This window comes from Sarcophilus harrisii, chromosome 3 (assembly GCF_902635505.1).
Source record: "Sarcophilus harrisii chromosome 3, mSarHar1.11, whole genome shotgun sequence".
NCBI lineage: Eukaryota > Metazoa > Chordata > Mammalia > Dasyuromorphia > Dasyuridae > Sarcophilus > Sarcophilus harrisii.
In genome coordinates this window covers 602612106-602631926 of record NC_045428.1, presented here as the reverse complement: position 1 = coordinate 602631926, position 19821 = coordinate 602612106, and the positions used below count along the sequence as shown (strand labels likewise).

General features: G+C 34.2%; 1 protein-coding gene across 1 annotated transcript; it reads left to right on the top strand.

Annotated features, from left to right (window-relative positions):
- Window positions 1–9188: 9188 nt before the first annotated feature.
- Window positions 9189–13726, top strand: LOC100926560 (olfactory receptor 14C36-like). The gene is made up of 2 exons (XM_031957304.1): window positions 9189–9215; window positions 12761–13726. Exons 1-2 carry the CDS (start codon window positions 9189–9191, stop codon window positions 13724–13726), a joined length of 993 nt encoding a protein of 330 aa, XP_031813164.1.
- The last annotated feature ends 6095 nt before the right edge of the window (window positions 13727–19821 follow it).

Genomic DNA, 19821 nt, shown 5'->3' with positions numbered 1-19821 from the left:
ACTGTAGTTTTTTGCCAATATTCATGAATCTAATTCATTCTTAAATGAAATATCACATATATAGGTTTATATGTTATTTTATTAGTTTATGAGTTGCTATTTATCTGTTTAATGGGTAGAAATGAATCACTGGTCTAAATGAGTAAAAAGACCCTACAGTTGACTTTGATATTATTAATATTAATAGCATTGTTATCATTTCGAGGCATATTCAAGAACTGAAAATAATGTGATTTCTTTAGCTCGCAGATATCCTTTCATAGCACATTTATTTCTTTTAGCTCTCAGATAGCCTTTCACGGCACAGTTTATATAAATAAGGAATGTATACCACATATTGTTCAGAGTATTCATTTTCTAACTAAAATACATTCAGATTGCTTTGGTTCTTAAGACCAGATTTATTTAATTTCAATAAAAACATTCTAGAGTTACATCTAATAGTTAATAGTATGTCTTTCTTTTTCAGAAAGGTAACATGAATTTTTGGTATATAATTGTGAAAGAATACAATATACTGAGCAATAAGAAATAATGAGCTCAATAATCTTATTTTTGTATAATGGGAAGGAGGAAAGAAAAAAGGAAATATTAGAAAGGGCAATTTTCATTATAATTTTATTGTATGTTTAAAAGGAATAACAAACTGTACATATTTGTGTTGTTCTATGTGTAATCATCTTTTTTTATTATATTATATTGTGGAAATTCTTCTTTTATTCCATAAAGTAAAAACAGAATAGATTAGAAAGGAAAGTAACCTGTTAAATTTAGCATGCTTTTTTCCCCCATAACAAATCCTGCATAACAGAGATCCTTATTTGGATATAACCTTTATCTTCTTTGTATATAGAAATGGTCTTTTTAAAGAAAAATATCATTCTCTCTGTTTGTAAAGCCATTTACCTTGTTTTCACACATCCTGACACTTTAGTATAATTTTGATGCTCACTTAATTGTTTTTCAGGACTCAAGGTTTTCTTCCCTGCTCAAGAATCAATTCTTCATTTATCACACAGTTATAGAATTATTGCATGTATGAATATGTTTAAGCATGTCATTTTCCTGTTTGGGAACATTTAATAGCATCTTGTTGCTTTACAGATAAAATGCAAAACATAATATGTACAAATCAATGTCTTTCACAATCTAATTCTAATTTTCCATTCAAGATTAGATAGGACACAACCAAAGGAAGAACATCATAATGATAGGAAGAGGAACAAAATAACAAAAATAAAGATAGATGCTAGGATAATAAGTGGAAGAATCAGAACGATTGGCCTAATAGGTTTTATTGGAAAAGTTAATGACTAATTTGAAACCCAAAAAACAAATATAGAAGACAAAATGTGTTAAAAAATAAAAAGGATCAGATTATGAGGTAACTGAATAATTAAACAAAAACTATTTTTGAAACACTTACATATAAGGCAATCATTCATTCAAATTTTGAATGAAAGTTTTTCAAACTTTTGTTTTCAGTATCTTTATCCTATTAAAAATGATTGAGGATCTCTCCAAAGCATTTTTGTTTATCTGGATTATATTTATATACATTTACCATATTGGAAATAAAAACGATTTTTGAATTTGTAGACCTTCTAAAAGGATTTCAGAGATCCTCAGGGTTCTCTAGACCATACTTTGAGAACCACTGATTCAAACCATTAAAATATAAGTAGAGCAAAAGAAAAGAACCTCTTTACTCCTCTTCCCAACAGTTAATTCTTCCTCTTGTCTTTTACTGAAATGTCACACTAATTTTTGGAATAAATCTAAATCTGATTTTGATATTTTCTATTTTTTAAATCTAAATTTGATATTTTCAAGTTTAATAACTAGTACATGTCTTTTAGGACATGAAAAACAATGTTTCTTAGGACATTTAAGTACCATTCATGTGCCATGACACTTCAATTCCAAGAACAAAAGTTCAAGCAACATAAAAAATGTCCATATGTGGTTTTCTAATTCAGTGTTCAGTCATAGGCATCCTTATTTATAGTTTTGTCTTATTCATTTTAATTCAAGTTTGACACTACTGATATATTTTTTAAATCTCCAAATTATATTAAATAATCATGAAATTTGAGAGACTGAAAGAATATCTAAAATTAAACATTTCAACCCAAGTGCCTCTATGATGCCCCCAAATATTAATATCAGTTTAAAACTCCTCAAAAGTGAACTATTCAGTCTTCTACATGAAAGTCTTCAAATACTTGAAGCTGGATATCATGTTCCCTCTGAGTTTTCTATTTTTTTAGCTGTAGAACTCATCAGTTCTTATCATTCTCTTGATTAGTTGCTATATTTATTGCAACTTGTCTATAAACTTTGTATGGTGTTGTGTTTGTATGGTCCTCTTAGGGAAGATTAGCACTGCTGCTCTGAGAACTTGCTGAGCCCTTTTCAAGATTGCTCTTCCACTTTTGGTGTACATGTCACTTCACTTTCAGCAGTGGCTCTAAGAAGCTGAAACATTCACAATCATCACATCCTAATAAAATCATCTTGGTACATTAGTCAAACTTTGCTGAAGATAAGCAACAGGCCTTAAACTCATTGGTGTGACTATAGCCACAAAGGTAGCTAAAGTAAGCAATGGGAAGCACTTAGAACTTTCTCAGACACCAAAGATATGTCAAGGCCATGCACTGCATCATGGGACATGTGCAGACGCCTCAAATTTCATCTTGCCATTTGACTTCTATGACTCTGAAAGAAAGAGTGAGGTTGACAAGCACGTACAACTCTGTTTCACTTAAATCTCACTGAAGGAAATGTCAAGACATTGCACCATGATACCACATGAAAAAGAACTCAGAAACAAATCTAACCAAACTTTTGGAAATCAATTTAGCATTTGTAAGAAAGGTGACTAGAGTGTATGTAACTTTTAATACTGAGTGAAATTAATGTTTATATATCCAAGAGATGTCAATTATAGAAATAAAAATACCATAGATGTGTGTTCCCTTTGATCCAGCAGTGTTTCTACTGTACTTATATCCAAAAGAAATCTTAAAGAAGGGAAAGGGACCTGTATGTGAAAGAATGTTTGTGGCAGCCCTCTTTGTAGTGGCCAGAAACTGAAAACTGAGTGGATGCCCATCAATTGGAGAATGGCTGAATAAATTATGGTATGTGAATGTAATGGAATATTATTGTTTTGTGAGAAATGACCAGTAGGATGAATACAGAGAGGCTTGGAGAGATCTACATGAACTGATGTTAAGTGAAATGAGCAGAGCCAGAAGATCATTATACATAGCAACAGTAAGATTATATGATGATCAATTCTGATGGAAGTGGCTATCTTCAACATTGAGATGATTTAGACCACTTGAAATTATCTTGTGATGAAGAGAGCCATCTACACCTAGAGAGAGGATTATAGGAACTGAGTGTGGTTCACAACATAGCATTTTCACTCTTTTTGGTGTTCTTTGCTTGCGTTTTATTTTCTTTCACATTTTTCTTCTGGTTTGATTTGATTTTTCTTGTGCAGCAAGATAATTGTATAAATATGTATGTATATATTGGATGTAACATATATTTCTACCATATTTAACATATATTGGACTACTTGCCATTTAGGGGAGGAGATGGGGGAAAGGAGGAAAAATTGGAACACAAGATTTCAATGATTAATGTTTTAGAATTATCCATGCTTATGTTTAAAAAATAAAAAGCTTTAATCAAGAAAAAAAAGAAAAATAAATTTTAAAAATACTTTTTGTAAAATTCAATTCTTTTTCCTCAAAAATTCTGCAGAATGGTACCTTAGACTGAATGCCAAATAACTTAATAATTAATCTCAAAACCCCACAGAATCTGCTAAAAATGCTTTTGTTTTTGTTTTGTTTTGTTTTAATAATTCTACAAGTTTAACTACTTCTGTAGATTCATCTTGGCCAGTTCTGGGTTTACAGATTTTTCTTTTTTTAAGATGTCAGTTAGAAACTTCCCCTGTCTCTGAATTTCTTCTTCTGGCCTAGGAGGCCTTCAAAGTAAAAGCACCCACTTGAATGACTAAGAGTTCTGGGATGTGGGAAGGGCTCAAATTCTGGGGTCCCATCTCTTCATAAAAGTTATTCACAGTCCTTCCTCTCTTTCAGATGAAAGAGCTAGCTAAAAGCTTTTTGCAAGTATAAGAGATCCTGAGCATTTCCTTTTGCAAAATCCAATTATTTTAATTTAGAGCACTTTTCTAGGGTAATTTCCAAAAGAAGATGAGGTACTTTTGCTTAATTTCCCTTTTCAAGTAGTCCTTAGGAAGGCACCTAGTTGTCCTCATAGTAGTAAATATGAGAGGCACCCCTTTTCAAATATCCCATATTTGCCATTCAACCATCCATCTGCTGAGAAGAACCCCACTGCTATTGGGCCTTGGGTCTCCTATGGGTAAAAGAGGATTTCAAAGGAAGGCACCATTCTTATGTGACTCAAAGACAATCCAGATCTGAAAAGGGACTTGAGGGACCAGAGAGATTCTCTTGAGAGTTTCAGACTGGACTCTAAAAGAAGTAGAGAGGCAGAAACAGCAAAACAGAAACACAGAGAGAGCATACTTGTTGGAGTTTCAGATAATCAGATATTATGCTACTTCCCATTGTAATACTGGAAAAAAAGATCCCTAAAATTATAAAATTCTGCCCTTAAGCAGAGAGAATTAGAGATATGTGTTTCATGCCCCTATTTTCAGGTCCATCTCTACCTACCCAGAGAACAAAGTAGTTCCCAGCTGTGATTCCTCAGCTTTAGATGAGGAGTAGGCAAAAAAATGTTGGGAACTTACACTTTGTCAAGAAAGAATTTCTATTTTCTATGTAATTATATGATTTTCCCCATTTCATCAAATCTATTTTTAATGTGTTTTCTTCAAATAATTTCTGTTTTTCCCTTCTCACATCTTCTTGCAAAGATCTTATTTCTTTTCCCCATTTCTCTTCTAACTCTCTTTTAAGATCCTTTTTGAGATCTTCCAAGAAGGCTTTGTGAAATGGGAACCAGCTCATATCTGTTTTTGGGTCTTCAGCGGGAGTTGATTTGTGTATGGGACCATCAGGGTTTTAGAATTGTTCTCTCTCCATAAAAGCGGTCTATGATCAGTGTTCATTTTACTTTTTTGCTCATTTTTAAAGGTTTGAGATCTGCTTTTAAGGCAAAGGAATAACAGCCCTGGGGCCAGTGTTTCTGACTGATTCAAGTGCATTATTGAATACAAAGTGGATAATTTTGATTATCTTAAGTTAAAAAGTTTTTATACAAACAAAACCAATGCAGACAAAATTTGAAGGGAAATAGTAAAGTAAGGGGGAAATTACATCTAATTACATCTGATAAAGGCTTCATATAAAATATAGAGAGAATTGACTCAAATTTATAAGAATACAAGCCATTCTCCCATTGATAAATAGTCAAAGGATATGAACAGATAATTTTCAGATGAAGAAATTGAAACTATTTCTAGTCATATGAAAAGATGCTCCAAATCACTATTGATCAGAGAAATACAAATTAAGACAACTCTGAGATACCACCACACTCTCAGATTAGCTAAAATGACAGAAAAAAATGATGATGAATGTTGGAAGAGATGTGGGAAAACTGGGACACTGATACATTGTTGGTGGAATTGTGAACAGATCCAGCCATTGTGGAGAGCAGTTTGGAACTATGCCCACAGGGCTATCAAACTGTCCATACCCTTTGATCCAGCACTATTTCCACTGGGCTTATATCCCAAAGACATCTTAAAGGAGGGAAAGAGGCCCATGTGTGCAAAAATGTTTCTGGCAGTCCTTTTTATAGTGGCTAGAAACTGGAAACTGAATGGATGTCCATCAGTTGGACAATGGCTGAATAAAGTATGATATATGAATGTTATAGAATATAATTGTTCTATAAGAAACGATCAGCAGGATGATTCTAGAGAGAGCTGGAGAGACTTACATGAACTGATACTAAGTGAAATGAGCAGAACCATAAGGTGATTGTACATGGCAACAACAATGGTCTTGTGATGGAGAGAGCCATCTACAATCAGAGAAAGAACTGCGGGAACTGAGTGTAAATTACAACATAGTATTTTCACATTTGCTGTTGTTTGCTGGCTTTTTGTATTTGTCATTGTTTTCCTTTTCGTTTTGATTTTTCTTGTGCAGTATAATTGTGGAAATATATATAGAAGTATTGTACATATTAATATATTTTGGATTATTTGCCATCCAAGGGAAGGCATGGAAGAAAGGGGGGGGGGAGAAAAAAATTGAAACACAAGATTTTGCAAGGGTGAGTGTTGAAAATTATCTGTGCATATGTTTTGAAAATAAAACTCTTTAAAAATTTATGAAGCTCTGTTGCCTATATGTTAATCAAAGTCATTGCCATAATCACATTATAACTACAACAACTGAGCTAACAAGCCAAACAACTCCTCAGGACACTTTGATCTCCAATCTTCTGCCTTTTGAGGATTGGGTGAAGGAGATTTAATCAATTCTTTTGAGGGAAGTTGAAAGATGTAACCAAATTCACTCCCGTGCACATTAATTAATATTTCTTGAACTCCAATCCAGTTCATTTGAGAGGTCCCTATTTGGCACCTCATCTTTTATTACCCAGAGATAATTATCTCAGTGCAATGATCTCTGCATCTTCATTTGGTTGAGGAGCAGGGACACTGTCACTAGGGAAATGCAAAGTATATCTAAGAAAGGTCAAATTGGCCTATGAAATCATCCTATCAAAAAGGCTGTGCAACTTTAACTACAAATATAAGGAAGAAAATTGAGGGAAAACATGCTTTCTAACCAAAAAATAGAGTTATGGTGGCCACAGAAGAAAGAAAAGTTTATAATTTTCTACCAATCCAGCCTGAACTGGGGAAGTTCTGGAGGTCTTTTCCATGGTATAGGAATTCAGTAATATCACCTCTGAGCAGCTCAGACTGCAGAAGCTAACAGAAAGATTTGTTGCCTTATTCAGGTAAGACACAATGAGTTTGAATGGAATACTTTTTTCTGTTTCTCCATTTCATTTCTCCTTTTTTCCACCCTTCTCTCCCTCCCTTTATACCTTCTTTTTTCCTGCTTTCCTTCCTCACTCTTTTTCTCAGATTTTTTCTTCTTTCTATTTCTTTTTCTTTCTTGTTCTTACTTCATTTATTTTTCTTTTTCCTTCTTCCTTCCCTCTTTCCCTTTCCTCCATTCCTTTTTCTTTCATTTATTCTTCCTCTCCTTTCTTTTCTTTTCTTTTCTCCTTCTCCTCCTTCTTCATCTTCTTTTCTTCATCTTCTTCTCTTTGTCCTTGTCTGATTTTCTCTGTCTGTCTGTCTGTCTGTCTCTCTCTCTGTGTGTCTGTCTCTCTCTTTCGCTTTCCTCTTTTCCTAAAAATATCCTTACTTTCATTCTTTCATTCCTTCCTAGTAAAGAGAAGTCACTTATTAGGAAAAGGAAATGTATGTGGAAGCATGGTTTTAATTAAAGTGATTCAATCTATAGAATAGCAAAAAAAAAAAACAAAAAAAAAACAATAAAACATCTCAGTTGAGTAAGGATACAATGGGACAGTTAATATACATATGAAAGTGTATATAGGTTCGTATCATAGATGTAAAAATACAATGGGTAGTAGAGGCCAAATAGTCTAATGCTTTGATTTTAGAGATGAGAAAAAATGCACAGTGCGAACAATAGATTTTTTTTCAAAATTGCACTTTTGTGCCTTAATTGAAATGTGAAGCAAGGTCTTTTAATTCCAAAGACAATGTCATTTCACATACAAGGTAAGAAAAGGTTCTTCCATCATTGAATCAAATAAAAAACATTTGGTCCAGTCACCCCTGGTAAATGTTACTTTTGCAAACAATGCTAAAGAGCAATAAATTAAAGGAAAAAGATGATATTTGTCTTTAATTGCTAATCTTTTCAGAGTTTACCACTCCAAGTGCAAGACCATGTTGAACTGAGAGTTATGAAGTTTTTTGGAAAGACTGGGACACAAAATTGAAATGCAAATAGATATTAAGAAAATCTAGATTCTTAGTCCATAATCTACTTTAAATATTTATGAATTTCATATTATATTTCTGTTTCTGAAACTATCTTTTTTTACCTACTCCTTTAGCTGGCTTCTAGTTTGCTGATAATGGCCTACTTCCTGATCCTACCTAGTCACAATTTCACCACCTATCTGATTGGAATGGAAACTCATGTGTTACCACGTATAAACTTTTAAACAAAATTCAGTTTATAGTATTCATTCTGTTGAAATATAAATAAGTTATATATAAAATCAAACTTATTACAATATAATATAATAAATATGATGTAATAATGTAAGTTATATACAAAATCAAACTTCCTATAGCCATAAAAGAAGCAGGACTCGCCATAGTTTTTCCCAATGCCTTCTTAGTACATTATCATCAATGACATCCTTACATATAATGCTGAAAATTTTCTTTGCTCAATCAATATTAGGTACCAATAGTTTGGAGGGGTTCATTTTTAAGTTCTTATATAATACAAGTTTTTGGAAAGTAGTTTTGTGCTGGGCTTAAAGAAATTCTGTTTCTATGTTATGGTACTTTGATGTTATAATCCTTGAAAAATTTTACCTGAGGTTTTTCATGTATCATTTTACATTTAATTGACGCCTCTTTCCTTTTTATATCACATTGATTGATTAATATTTCCCTTAATATCACCCTCATGAACATTCAATCATGAAACAAATTTTTAAAATCTGCTTGTGGAGCTCTGAACTGATTTAGACATTATGAAAGCAATCTGGAATATACAAGAACCAATGGAATTGTGAATAATGCCTTTTGACACAGTGATGCCATTATTCTAAAAAAGATTAACGAAGTAAAGGAAGAACCCATATGCATAAATATATTTATAGAAACTCTTTTTGGGGGAGCAAGCAATTGGAAAGTGTGGATATAAGCTTCAATTAGGGAATGGTTAAACAATTCACTCAGCAAAAAATGAAATGAAGAGGTTAATTTCAGAAGAACTTAGGAAGATTTTTGTTAAATGATGCAAAGTGAGGCAAGCAGAAACAAGAAATAACTTATATAGTACCAATACTGTAAAAATAATCAGCTCTGAAAACGGTAATTCTAATCAATACAATGGCAAATTACATTTCCAAAGGCCTTGTGATGAAATATGAAATATCTACCTACAGACAAAAAGGTGAGAGATCCAGGTACAGAATTTTCCTTTCCTTTCTTTTCTTTCTTTTAATTTTTATTTAATTTTTTACTTCTTTCCTTTTTTCATCCTTCCTCTAGTTACTCCCCCTTATTGCCTGCCTTTTTTCCTTCTTTTCTTTCTTCTTTTCTCTCTTTTTCTTCCTTCCTTCTCTTCCTTTTTCCTTCCTTACTCCTTTCCTATCTTGGTCTTTCAGTCTTTCTTCTTTTCGTCCTTCTTCCTTCCCTGCTTCCTTCCTTTTTTCTTCTGAAATGCCTCAGTTTCTCTGAATTGTAATATCTGTTTCTCTGCCTCAGTTTCCCTGAATTATAATTCCTCAGTTTCCCTGAATTATTATGCTATTCCCTGTGATGACTGCATATTTTAAAATCAGCCAGAGTCAGAAATTCACGTTAAGGGAAAATCTTCAGTCTTTGTTCTTTTTGAGGTGAAGGGGCATTGTGATAGCATTATGGGCAGCTGTGACAGGACCCAGCCAGCAGAGGTGAAGGGGGATTGGGATAGCAATGTGAGTAGCTGCAACAAGAAGCCAGCCAGCCATCTCTTTCCGCTCCTCTCTCCACCCCTCTGCTTCTACCCACCAAAATCATCATTTCCTATACAACACATCAGGACTTGCACAAAGAGTGGGTAGGGGCCATTCTTTCTCCAAGCACATATATATTAATAGGGTATGGTCCAATTACTATTTAGCCTCATTTGCTTGGGACCTCAGTGCATCAACTCAAGCTTCAGCCCATTACAATTCCCTGGATAAAATATTGTGACCACTGCTTTTCCTTGCCCCATTGGAACTGAGAGAATTAGGACCTCAAAGCTCTGGCCATTCTCATATTCCAAAAAGTCATAAAACTTCAGATGGTGTATATCAAATACTTGGGTATCTCCTGTCTCAGACTTCTGTCTCCTGCTTGATCTCCTTATTTTGACCCCCAATCTGTCAGGATTAAGTTATCATCCTTTCCTGGAATTTCCACTCACCCAGTGTTCTGCCCCCTTGCCTTTGTTTCCCTGATGTTTGGAGCCCTACAAAAGTCTCTGGAGTTAATTGCTGATTGCTGGATACTTTGAGACAAGAGTTCCATTCAGCCAGCTAGAAGTCAAACATCTTTTTTACATAAGTCCTGTACAATCAATGGTCCAAATTCAAAAACTAATTTCTGTCTTGCCTCAGTTTCTCCATTATTACCTGTGTTCTCTTCTTTTTTATAATATATTATAATATAATATAATATAAATTATAATGTAATATAATTTTTTATAATATAATATAATATAAAATGGTGTTCTCTGGGAGCAGGTTTCTTGGGGAGGTTCTTTGGAGGCAGCCTTAGTTTCAGTTCAAAGTAAATAATCACTTCAAATGCAGCCAGGAGTTAAAATCCTGTCCTTTATTGTGTCCTTCAAAGTCTTGAGCTTCAGTCCCTAGCTCCTTCTGAATGTCTCCAGCCAGCACAAAGGTGGAATATGGAATGAATCTGTCTCTACCTCCGAGAGTGGGCTTCTGTGTGGGCTTCTGTCTAGGCTTCTGGGTCTGGCCCTGAGAGCTTCTTGCTTATATGCTGTACACTGAGTACACACAAATCATTATATCACCAGGAAACCATTATTTTTTGTAGGAATAAATCAATTCTAAACTAGATTTAAACATTGTCTCCTCAATTCCATTTACTACCTTGTTTCAAATTCTGGACCATAACATCTCCTTGTAGGATCAGATCAATCATACTGAACCATGCTAAATCAGATAATTATTGTCTCTATCATTTCTAATGACTTAACACTTTGTAAGGATTACAATTATCCTTCTTCCTTCCTTCCTTCCTTCCTTCCTTCATAGCTAAGTCATTTAAATGACTATATGTCTGTCTCTCTTTTTGTGTGTGTGTGTGTGTGTATATATGTGTGTGTGTGTGTGTATTATTTCAATTTTATTTTACATTTTATTTTAATAGACTTGGAAGAGTAAAATGAAATAGAATTTAGAACTTAAAATAAAAACAATTTATATACATATATATGCTTGCATATATATGTAATCCATTTATATGTACAGATTTATGTATGTATTAAACATAACTAAAAAAAATAGCTCCTATATCAGGACTTAATTTCTACTTCTCTAAAAATATTATCATGAAGAATTAGTGCCAAGAAATATCTGCTTACTAATTATTCCTAGTCCTGGATCTTTAAACTTGAAAGAGAAGTAGAGGGTTTAAGAAGAGTGTCAGTCCAGTTCTGGTGGACCTGGCCATCCTCAGCAAGGAGATCAACCAAATCATTTCCAATGGAGCAGTAATGAACTGAACCAGCTATGCCCAGAGAAAGAACTCTGGGTGATGACTAAAAACCATTACATTGAACTCCCAATCCCTATATTTATGCCCACCTGCATTTTTGATTTCCTTCACAAGCTAATCGTACAATATTTCAGAGTCTGATTCTTTTTGTACAGCAAAATAACAGTTTGGTCATGTATACTTATTGTGTATCTAATTTATATTTTAATATATTTAACATCTACTGGTCATCCTGCCATCTGGGGGAGGGGGGGGGGTAAGAGCTGAAAAATTGGAACAAGAGGTTTGGCAATTGTTAACGCTGTAAAGTTACCCATGTATATAACCTGTAAATAAAAGGCTATTAAATTTAAAAAAGAAGAAGAAGAAGAAGAAGAAGAGTGTCAGTACAGTATGCTCCTTTGGATATTATTTATATTAGACAAGGATAGATCTGGCTCATAGCTCATTCATTTTGTTGTTTCATGGCTATGAATGGAATATTAGAGTGATAATATCAGGAGAACCAGTGACCAGGTATGGTGAAAATTAGAGAAGTGGGATTATTCAGAGAAGCAGGTCAAGTAAGCAGACTTTGTTGATCTTGCAGCCCCTGGATAGATGAAATAGCTATCCAGCCTATGTCAATCTCCCAATTTCTTCTTTCAGTCAATGGGAGAGTATTTAGAGGGAAGTTAGAGAAAGAAAAATTATAGTCCTTGTTCCCACTGTCAGTAAAAGCCGACAATGTGGTTTAAAATATTCTTTAAAAAACAATTCTGACTTTCTTTTCTATGTTGTTTATGGCTATTAATAAAAATGAGATAACCATGGGAAAAGACAGAATAGGATAGGGTAAGACCACATCTGAAAGGACTTTACAAATAAAAGATCATTTTCATTGGTGGCTTCTGGCTTAGGTTAGATTGTTTGTACTGATACATTCATTCAAAGATAATCAACACATTATAGAAAAGATAAAGGAAGTCAACATTATTTTGCCTTCTTAAGTGTCCAGATTTTAAATAGATAATATTATGTTGCAGAAATGTTCTTTATCAGTGCAGGTATACACTTTTTGTATATCACTCTTAGAGAGTTTTTCCTTGAAAGCTAACTTGACTTGCCCACAGTCACATAGTCATACACAACAGGGGCCATGTCTTATGCAGTAATGACAAAAACAGAGTATGTCATTAATAATTGATGATTGATGGATTATTTAATTTCTTTTTGTCACCTTAGGTCATATACTGGAGTCTGAAAATGTCTAATTTGACCACCTCCATGACTGAATTTCTCCTTATGGAGTTTTCTGACACCAGAGAGCTACAGATCTTATATTCTTTGCTTTTCTTTCTCACTTACTTAGCAGGCCTGATAGGGAATCTCCTCATTGTCATCATCACCACCATTGACAGGAGACTCCACACCCCCATGTACTTTTTCATTAGGAATCTGTCCATTGTGGATGCCTGCTTCATATCAGTAACTGTTCCCCCCGCATCCATTAATGCTCTGGTAAACAACAGGATTATTTCAATTAGAGGTTGTGCAGCTCAGATATTCTTGGTGACTTTCATGGCCTTTGTTGAGTTTACTTTGCTCACTATCATGGCCCGTGATCGCTATGTTGCTATCTGCCAACCACTCCACTACCCTGTGATCATGAATCCTCGTGTCTGTATACAGATGACCTTAACCTGCTTGTTCACTGGCCTTTTGTATGCAAGTTTCCATACTGGTTACACATTTCGATTGTCTTTCTGTCAATCTAATGTGATCAATCAATTCTTCTGTGATATCCCCTCTCTTCTCAAGATCTCTTGCTCAGAAACATTCAGCCACACATTATCCTTATTTGCTTCTGCTCTGGTGATTGGGGTTGCCTGCTTTGCCTTCATTACTGCATCTTATATTCGCATATTTTCCACAGTGCTCAGATTTCCAGTCAAAGAAGATCAAAGGAAAGCCTTCTCTACCTGTATCCCTCATATCATTGTGGTTTCTCTGTTCCTTATTTCAGGCTATTACGTGTACCTACAATCACCTTCAGATTCTGGGTCCATTAAAGATATAATCCTTTCAATATTCTATTCTATAATACCTCCCTTTCTGAACCCCATTATATACAGTCTAAGGAATAAACAGATAAAAGAGGCAGCAAGGATAATAATGAGGAGAAAGTGTTTGTTAAGGAATAAAGCATAAAGTACAGTTCTTTCCCAATGTTGTTGAACCCAATTAATTCATAAATGAAAAATCCCATTAAGAGATAAAATTTTTGTGATGTAACATTATGAGCTCTTACATACATTTTTTTTTCTTTTTTACATCTTTTTAAAATTTTAAAACAAATAGAAAATAGAAAACAAAAAAAATTATCTCATGTGTCAAGCAAAACATGAGAAACTTCAAAATATAAAGCAATGAATTTCTACTTCAAGAAAATATATGAGATAAATAGTATATAAATAGTATATGAACTACTATTCAGAAGTGTGCATTCTTTTTTCTCCTTCCCCCTACCTGCCCCAAGTAGTATATACATATACACACATACATGTATATATACAACAATATATGTGCATATACATGTACATATATATATATATATATACATAGATATCAATAATCATAAACAACTAAACACATATACATTTACATGCAGCTATGTAAGCTTGTACGACACTTGTATTTCCTCTGTTTCTCTGATGGTCAGATTTATCATCGTCCTTCTTAGTTCCAATTCTTGACATATTTTTCTAAATCTACTAACCCTTATTTCCTACACTATAATAATATTCCAACTTTATATTATCTAGTTGTTTTAAAGAGACTAAAACAGTATTGGAATACTGTACTTTCCCTAATTTTTTCTTTTAAGTGAATCTATTTTAAGTTTAACTTTGTCTCACATCAATGAGTACTACCCCAGTTTTTCCTAATAAATTATATTTCTGATCATTATTATTATGTTTGTATGTATCTTTTAATTTTTAGCCCTGCTGACTCTGATTCATTTCTTTTATTCTCTCCTTTGTTTTGATATTATCTCCCTTCCCTAAGGATCCTTACTTTATTCTGTCCTTCTACTCTTTCTTATCCTTTCTTTTTTTCTTTATCCCATTCCCACTAATTTGTACACCATTCTGTACATACCCTTATCATATTCTCTTCCCTCTTATTTCTTTATAACTTAGAAAACTTTTTTTAACCCTTCTAAGTATATATGTATTGTTTTCTCTTTCACTAATTCTCACTTGTGACCAAGATTCCAGAACAACCAGCCCTCTTTCCCCATTTAATTTTTTTGAGTATATTCTTGCATTCACACCTCATTTGTAGTAGATAATTACTATCTTTTTTTGCCTTTTCTTACTTGTTTTTGCTTTTTAGAATCATATCACACTCAGCTCTATCCTACTCTTATTTCCAAAACACCCACTTACTAATGACAATCTTAGACATGTGGTTTACATTTCACATATAAAACATAAACAGTTTATTCTTATTGAGTCCCTTGAAATTAATCTTTGGTGTTGACTTGATACTTCTCTTGGATCAGAGATCTGAAATTTTCTATTAAATTCAAGTCTTTTTTGAAACAAAATCCTGTAAGTCAGACAATGTCTGCTTCTCCCCCACTCCTTTCAGATTATGCTTAATTTTGTTTTATGCACATAATTTCATACAACTGGCTGTAAGAAATTATATAAGTATTAAAAGAAAAAAAAAGAAGAAAGAGCAGGAGGGGGAGGATCCAGACAAACTAGGTGAAAAGGATGAAGAATTAGACAAGAAAGGAGTTAAGTATAATTCTGATGAAATTAAGGAGTGTAGTGCTTCACAGCAGGAGCCATTAGGATGTTCCCCAACCTCTGACCTACCTCCCTCAATTCTAAATTTGGAAAATTTTACTGTTGCCTATGCAGGCTAGAATTAGTTATCTTTAAGTATAAGATCTTAAAAGAACAATAGCTTGTTGAAGAAGTTCTGTTAACTTGCCTGAAAGGGGTTCATGTGCCTCTAATTAGGTAAAGCATGTAACAAAAAGCATCTGACTTTTCTCAAAGCTTCAACTTTGGTCAAGTTGGAGCTTAGGAGGAGTCCATTGGGAATAATGGCCACATGGGGTCAGAAGGAGAGAAACTATGCTGTTTCATTATGTGAAATGAGATAGGAAAAGCAGTTTTATATTATTGGGAGTTTAAAGCTGTTTGTTACCTATATTATAACATTGTAAATTATGCTTTAAATCCAGCTCTGCTGGACATGTGGGTTTTATGGAATTCTCCCACCCACCCACCCACCCACTGATTTCTGCTACTTTAAATGTTGGGTGGGGTAGGGATCTTTTGTAAAGATTTAAACTCACCCCCCACTGCTGTTAACTTCAGCTACTGGAGCATCTAGTTAGCCTGAAGTGAAGTTTAGTTTGACTTCCCTCCCACCCCTGTCTGTTTGGAGGTGGAGTTGGGGGAAGGGCAGTCACATAGAATCCTCTCCTCCCCACCTCCCTTTAAACTGTTCCAGATATTTGTTTTTTATCAAATTGTAGCTACCTGGTTCTTGGCTAAAAGCAGCAAACTGATAAGGTTATGATAAATATTTGTTTAGGATTTGTTATTGTAGGTAAAATTTCTTGGGTTTGTAGTTAATATGTCACTGCATTTTTTTCCTCCTGTAACTGATTTCTATAATCAGAGCAATGATCAATAAGAAATTGTTAATGCAATGCAATTATGTCATACCTTGCTGTTTCTAATCTGGTTATCTGTAATCATTATATCCTAAATGCTTGAGCAAATAAGTATTTAGTCTGATCATCTACTAGATGATTTACTAGATATTTACTAGATTACGTTTACTAGATATTGTGTCTGGATATTCAAGTTTTTTTTAAAGTTTATAACTAATGAGAGGCCACATCTTGTATCAGTCCTTGTGGTGTAGTCTTTCTATCTCAGACTGCTCTAACTTTTCTTTGTTAGATTTGTTTTTATTTCTAGATTTGGTCAAATTACAGATATATTGACTTGCGAGACCTAGATTAAGCTTTGACTGTCAGCACGCCACACTACATACACCCATCCCCCTCCCTGGACTGAGCATCTTCTGCCCATTTTCAGCAGGAAGCAGCTTTTGAGAACCATCGCCCCTTTTCCTGATGTAATTTGGACTGATATAGGGGAGTGGGAAAGTGGTTGACTTGTTAGAATTTTAACTGTATTACTGTGTGTAATTTGGGATTGAACTTGTTAGACTTGTGTAACTATTATTGTTATGTTTGAGGGACTTTTAATCTGTTATGTATATGCATATGTATATGATTTATATGTGGGATGGTTATTTGATAATTCTTTTCCAAAAGAAAAAAAGGGAGGAAGAAATGGGAAACTGGTATATTTTCTTAGGCACTTCTGCCCTACCCTCTCTCTGTCTTATTAGTTCAGATTTAATTGGAAGTCCTTTAAACAGTCCTTTTTCATTTTTTATTCCTTGCTTAAATTTACTAGACTATGATTTGCTGGTTGTGCTTTAACTTTGAAATCCCTTATTTTGTTGGAATTTCCCTGGCAGACTCAGTCTTGGGGGTTATCAGGGAGAGACTTGACCTTGCCATAAGTCCTTGCATTGTTCTAGCTTTATTATGATTTTTATTTGGTCTATTTACTTCACATAGGGTTGTTCAAAAGTATGGTGTTAACACCTTCTAGAGGAAGGTAATTCAAAGATTTGAATAGTTACAAGAGACAGAGTGTGGAATATAATGCCATAGTTCCTTTTTGATATCCTGACCTAGTTTCCCCATTGTCCTATTTTGTTATTCTGCCTCAGGTTATAACCTTTCCCTCTTAAATGGTTGATGAGATAAAGGTTTTATATCTTTAGGTTATAGACATTCCTATTTAATGTTTGACAGGATAAAGGTTTATCCATTTTAGATGTCATTAGAATATCAGTAACCTTCCTCCATTGTGTCATCCTAGGGGCCTTCCCCCTCCATTAGGTTATTCCCATCCAGGTACCTCCCCCATTATGCAATTGTTCTTGTTATCCTATAAAAAGCTTGCCCTCTGATACTTAATGGCTGGACTCTTTGAGATGATAGTCTTGTCCAGCCGTGGGACCAAGATCCATTTGGTCCCAGTATATCTCTCCATTTAATAAACTATTGAATTGGTCTCTCTCTGTCTTACTCAGTTTCTCCGGCATTACAGCCAGATATTTCTTTTTTCGTTTGTTTGTTTGTTTTTTTTTTTTGTGAATTCTTTTTTTTTTTTTTATTGTAATAACTTTTTATTGACAGAACACATGACAGGGTAATTTTTTACAACATTATCCCTTGCACTCACTTCTGTTCTGATTTTTCCCCTCTCTCCCTCCACCCCCTCCCCTAGACGGCAAACAGTCCTATATATGTTAAATATGTCGCAGTATATCCTAGATACAATATATGTGTGCAGAACCAAACAGTTCTCTTGTTGCACAGGGAGAATTGGATTCAGAAGGTAAAAATAACCAGGGAAGAAAAACAAAAATGCAAACAGTTTGTATTCATTTCTCAGTGTTCTTTCTTTGGGTGTAGCTGCTTCTGTCCATCATTGATCAATTGAAACTGAATTAGGTCTCTTTGTCAAAGAAATCCACTTCCATCAGAATACATCTTCATACAGTATCGTTGTTGAAGTATATAATGATCTCCTGGTTCTGCTCATTTCACTTAGCATCAGTTCATGTCTCTCCAAGCCTCTCTGTATTCATCCTGTACAGCCAGATATTTCAATTGGCTCTTTGATCCCTCCCTTTGAGTTCCCTTCTTTACTTTTCTGGTTTCTCTGAGAAACCCCCAAACTATATTTTCTCTCTATAAGATCATCTTATGATAAAGCTCTTTGCTAAATTCTTTTTAAGACTAAGCCCACTATGAGGTTGCTCTCTCTCCCTCATAGTATTTTCTCTCTACTGGTGTCTTTCTTCCAAATTTCTTTCTCCTGGTTAATTGTGAGTTCCTTTGGCAAACTTTTGTTTTTCTTGTTAACTATATACTCTCTCAATTTTATTTCACATTTGTCACTCTTGGTGCCCATTTTACCCGTTATTTTTGTCTGTAACCTCTTCCCTTAAATAAATCTGCATTGTGCCAAAGAGAATGGCTATTGTAAATTTGTTACATATTTATTTTGAACTAGAAATTGCTACGCTGACCCCATCAGCTTAACTAACAAGGATTCACAAAACACAAATACAAGTACATTGTAAAGGGATATGACAATACAAATACAAATCATCCACACTACCATTTAAATCACAAGAGTAAACATTACAAAACTGTGTAATTAAATTGTTAATTTTAACTGGTTTCAACCTAACAAAGTCAACCATGTAGGCAATTCTTACGTAAATATAATTTTTTTAATTATAGCTTTTTATTTACAAATTATATGCATGGGTAATTTTACAGCATTGACAATTGCCAAACCTTTTGTTCCAATTTTTCCCCTCCTTCCCCTTATCCCCTCCCGACCCATGGCAGATTGACCAATACATGTTAAATATGTTAAAGTATAAATTAAATACAATATAAGCATATATGTCCTAACAGTTATTTTGCTGTACAAAAAGAGTTTGAAATAGTATACTATTATCCTGTGAAGGAAATCAAAAATGCAGGCGGACAAAAATATAGAGATTGGGAATTCTATGTAATGGTTCATAATCTTCTCCCAGAGTTCTTTCCCTGAGTATAGCTGGTTCAATTCAATATAAATATAATTTACCATGTGCAGAAAATTAAGGGCACAGTCCACAGGCAGACAGGACATGCATTTATAAAAGAGAAGTCAGGAGGATCTGAGTTCAAATGTGGTCTCAGACACTTAACATTTCCTGGCTGTATGACCCTGGGCAAGTCACTTAACCCCAATTGCTTCAGGAAAAAAAAAAGGCTAATTTGTGTGTAGAAACAAAACAGGCCTTACCAAAGTGATCTGGATCAAGAAAAGGGCTCCTTGAACATTTCTCATAGGTAAAGACCAACTTGATCAAAAGCCGGGCTCAATATTAGAACAAGAGTCAGATCATTGAACTTACCAGATGAAGGGAGTTATAACTCTGGAAGTGGATCCAGTGTCATCTAGTCCCTTTCCTTGTGTCCTAGAGAGTTCAAGGATTCACTTCTATGTCCAACCCTTAAAACTACTGCAATAATTAATATTAATTTTTTTACTGTCTGGATCTCTAAGGTTGGAGCATCACATAGCAGACTTGGAGATGAAGTAGTGGTTTAATTATTCACTTTC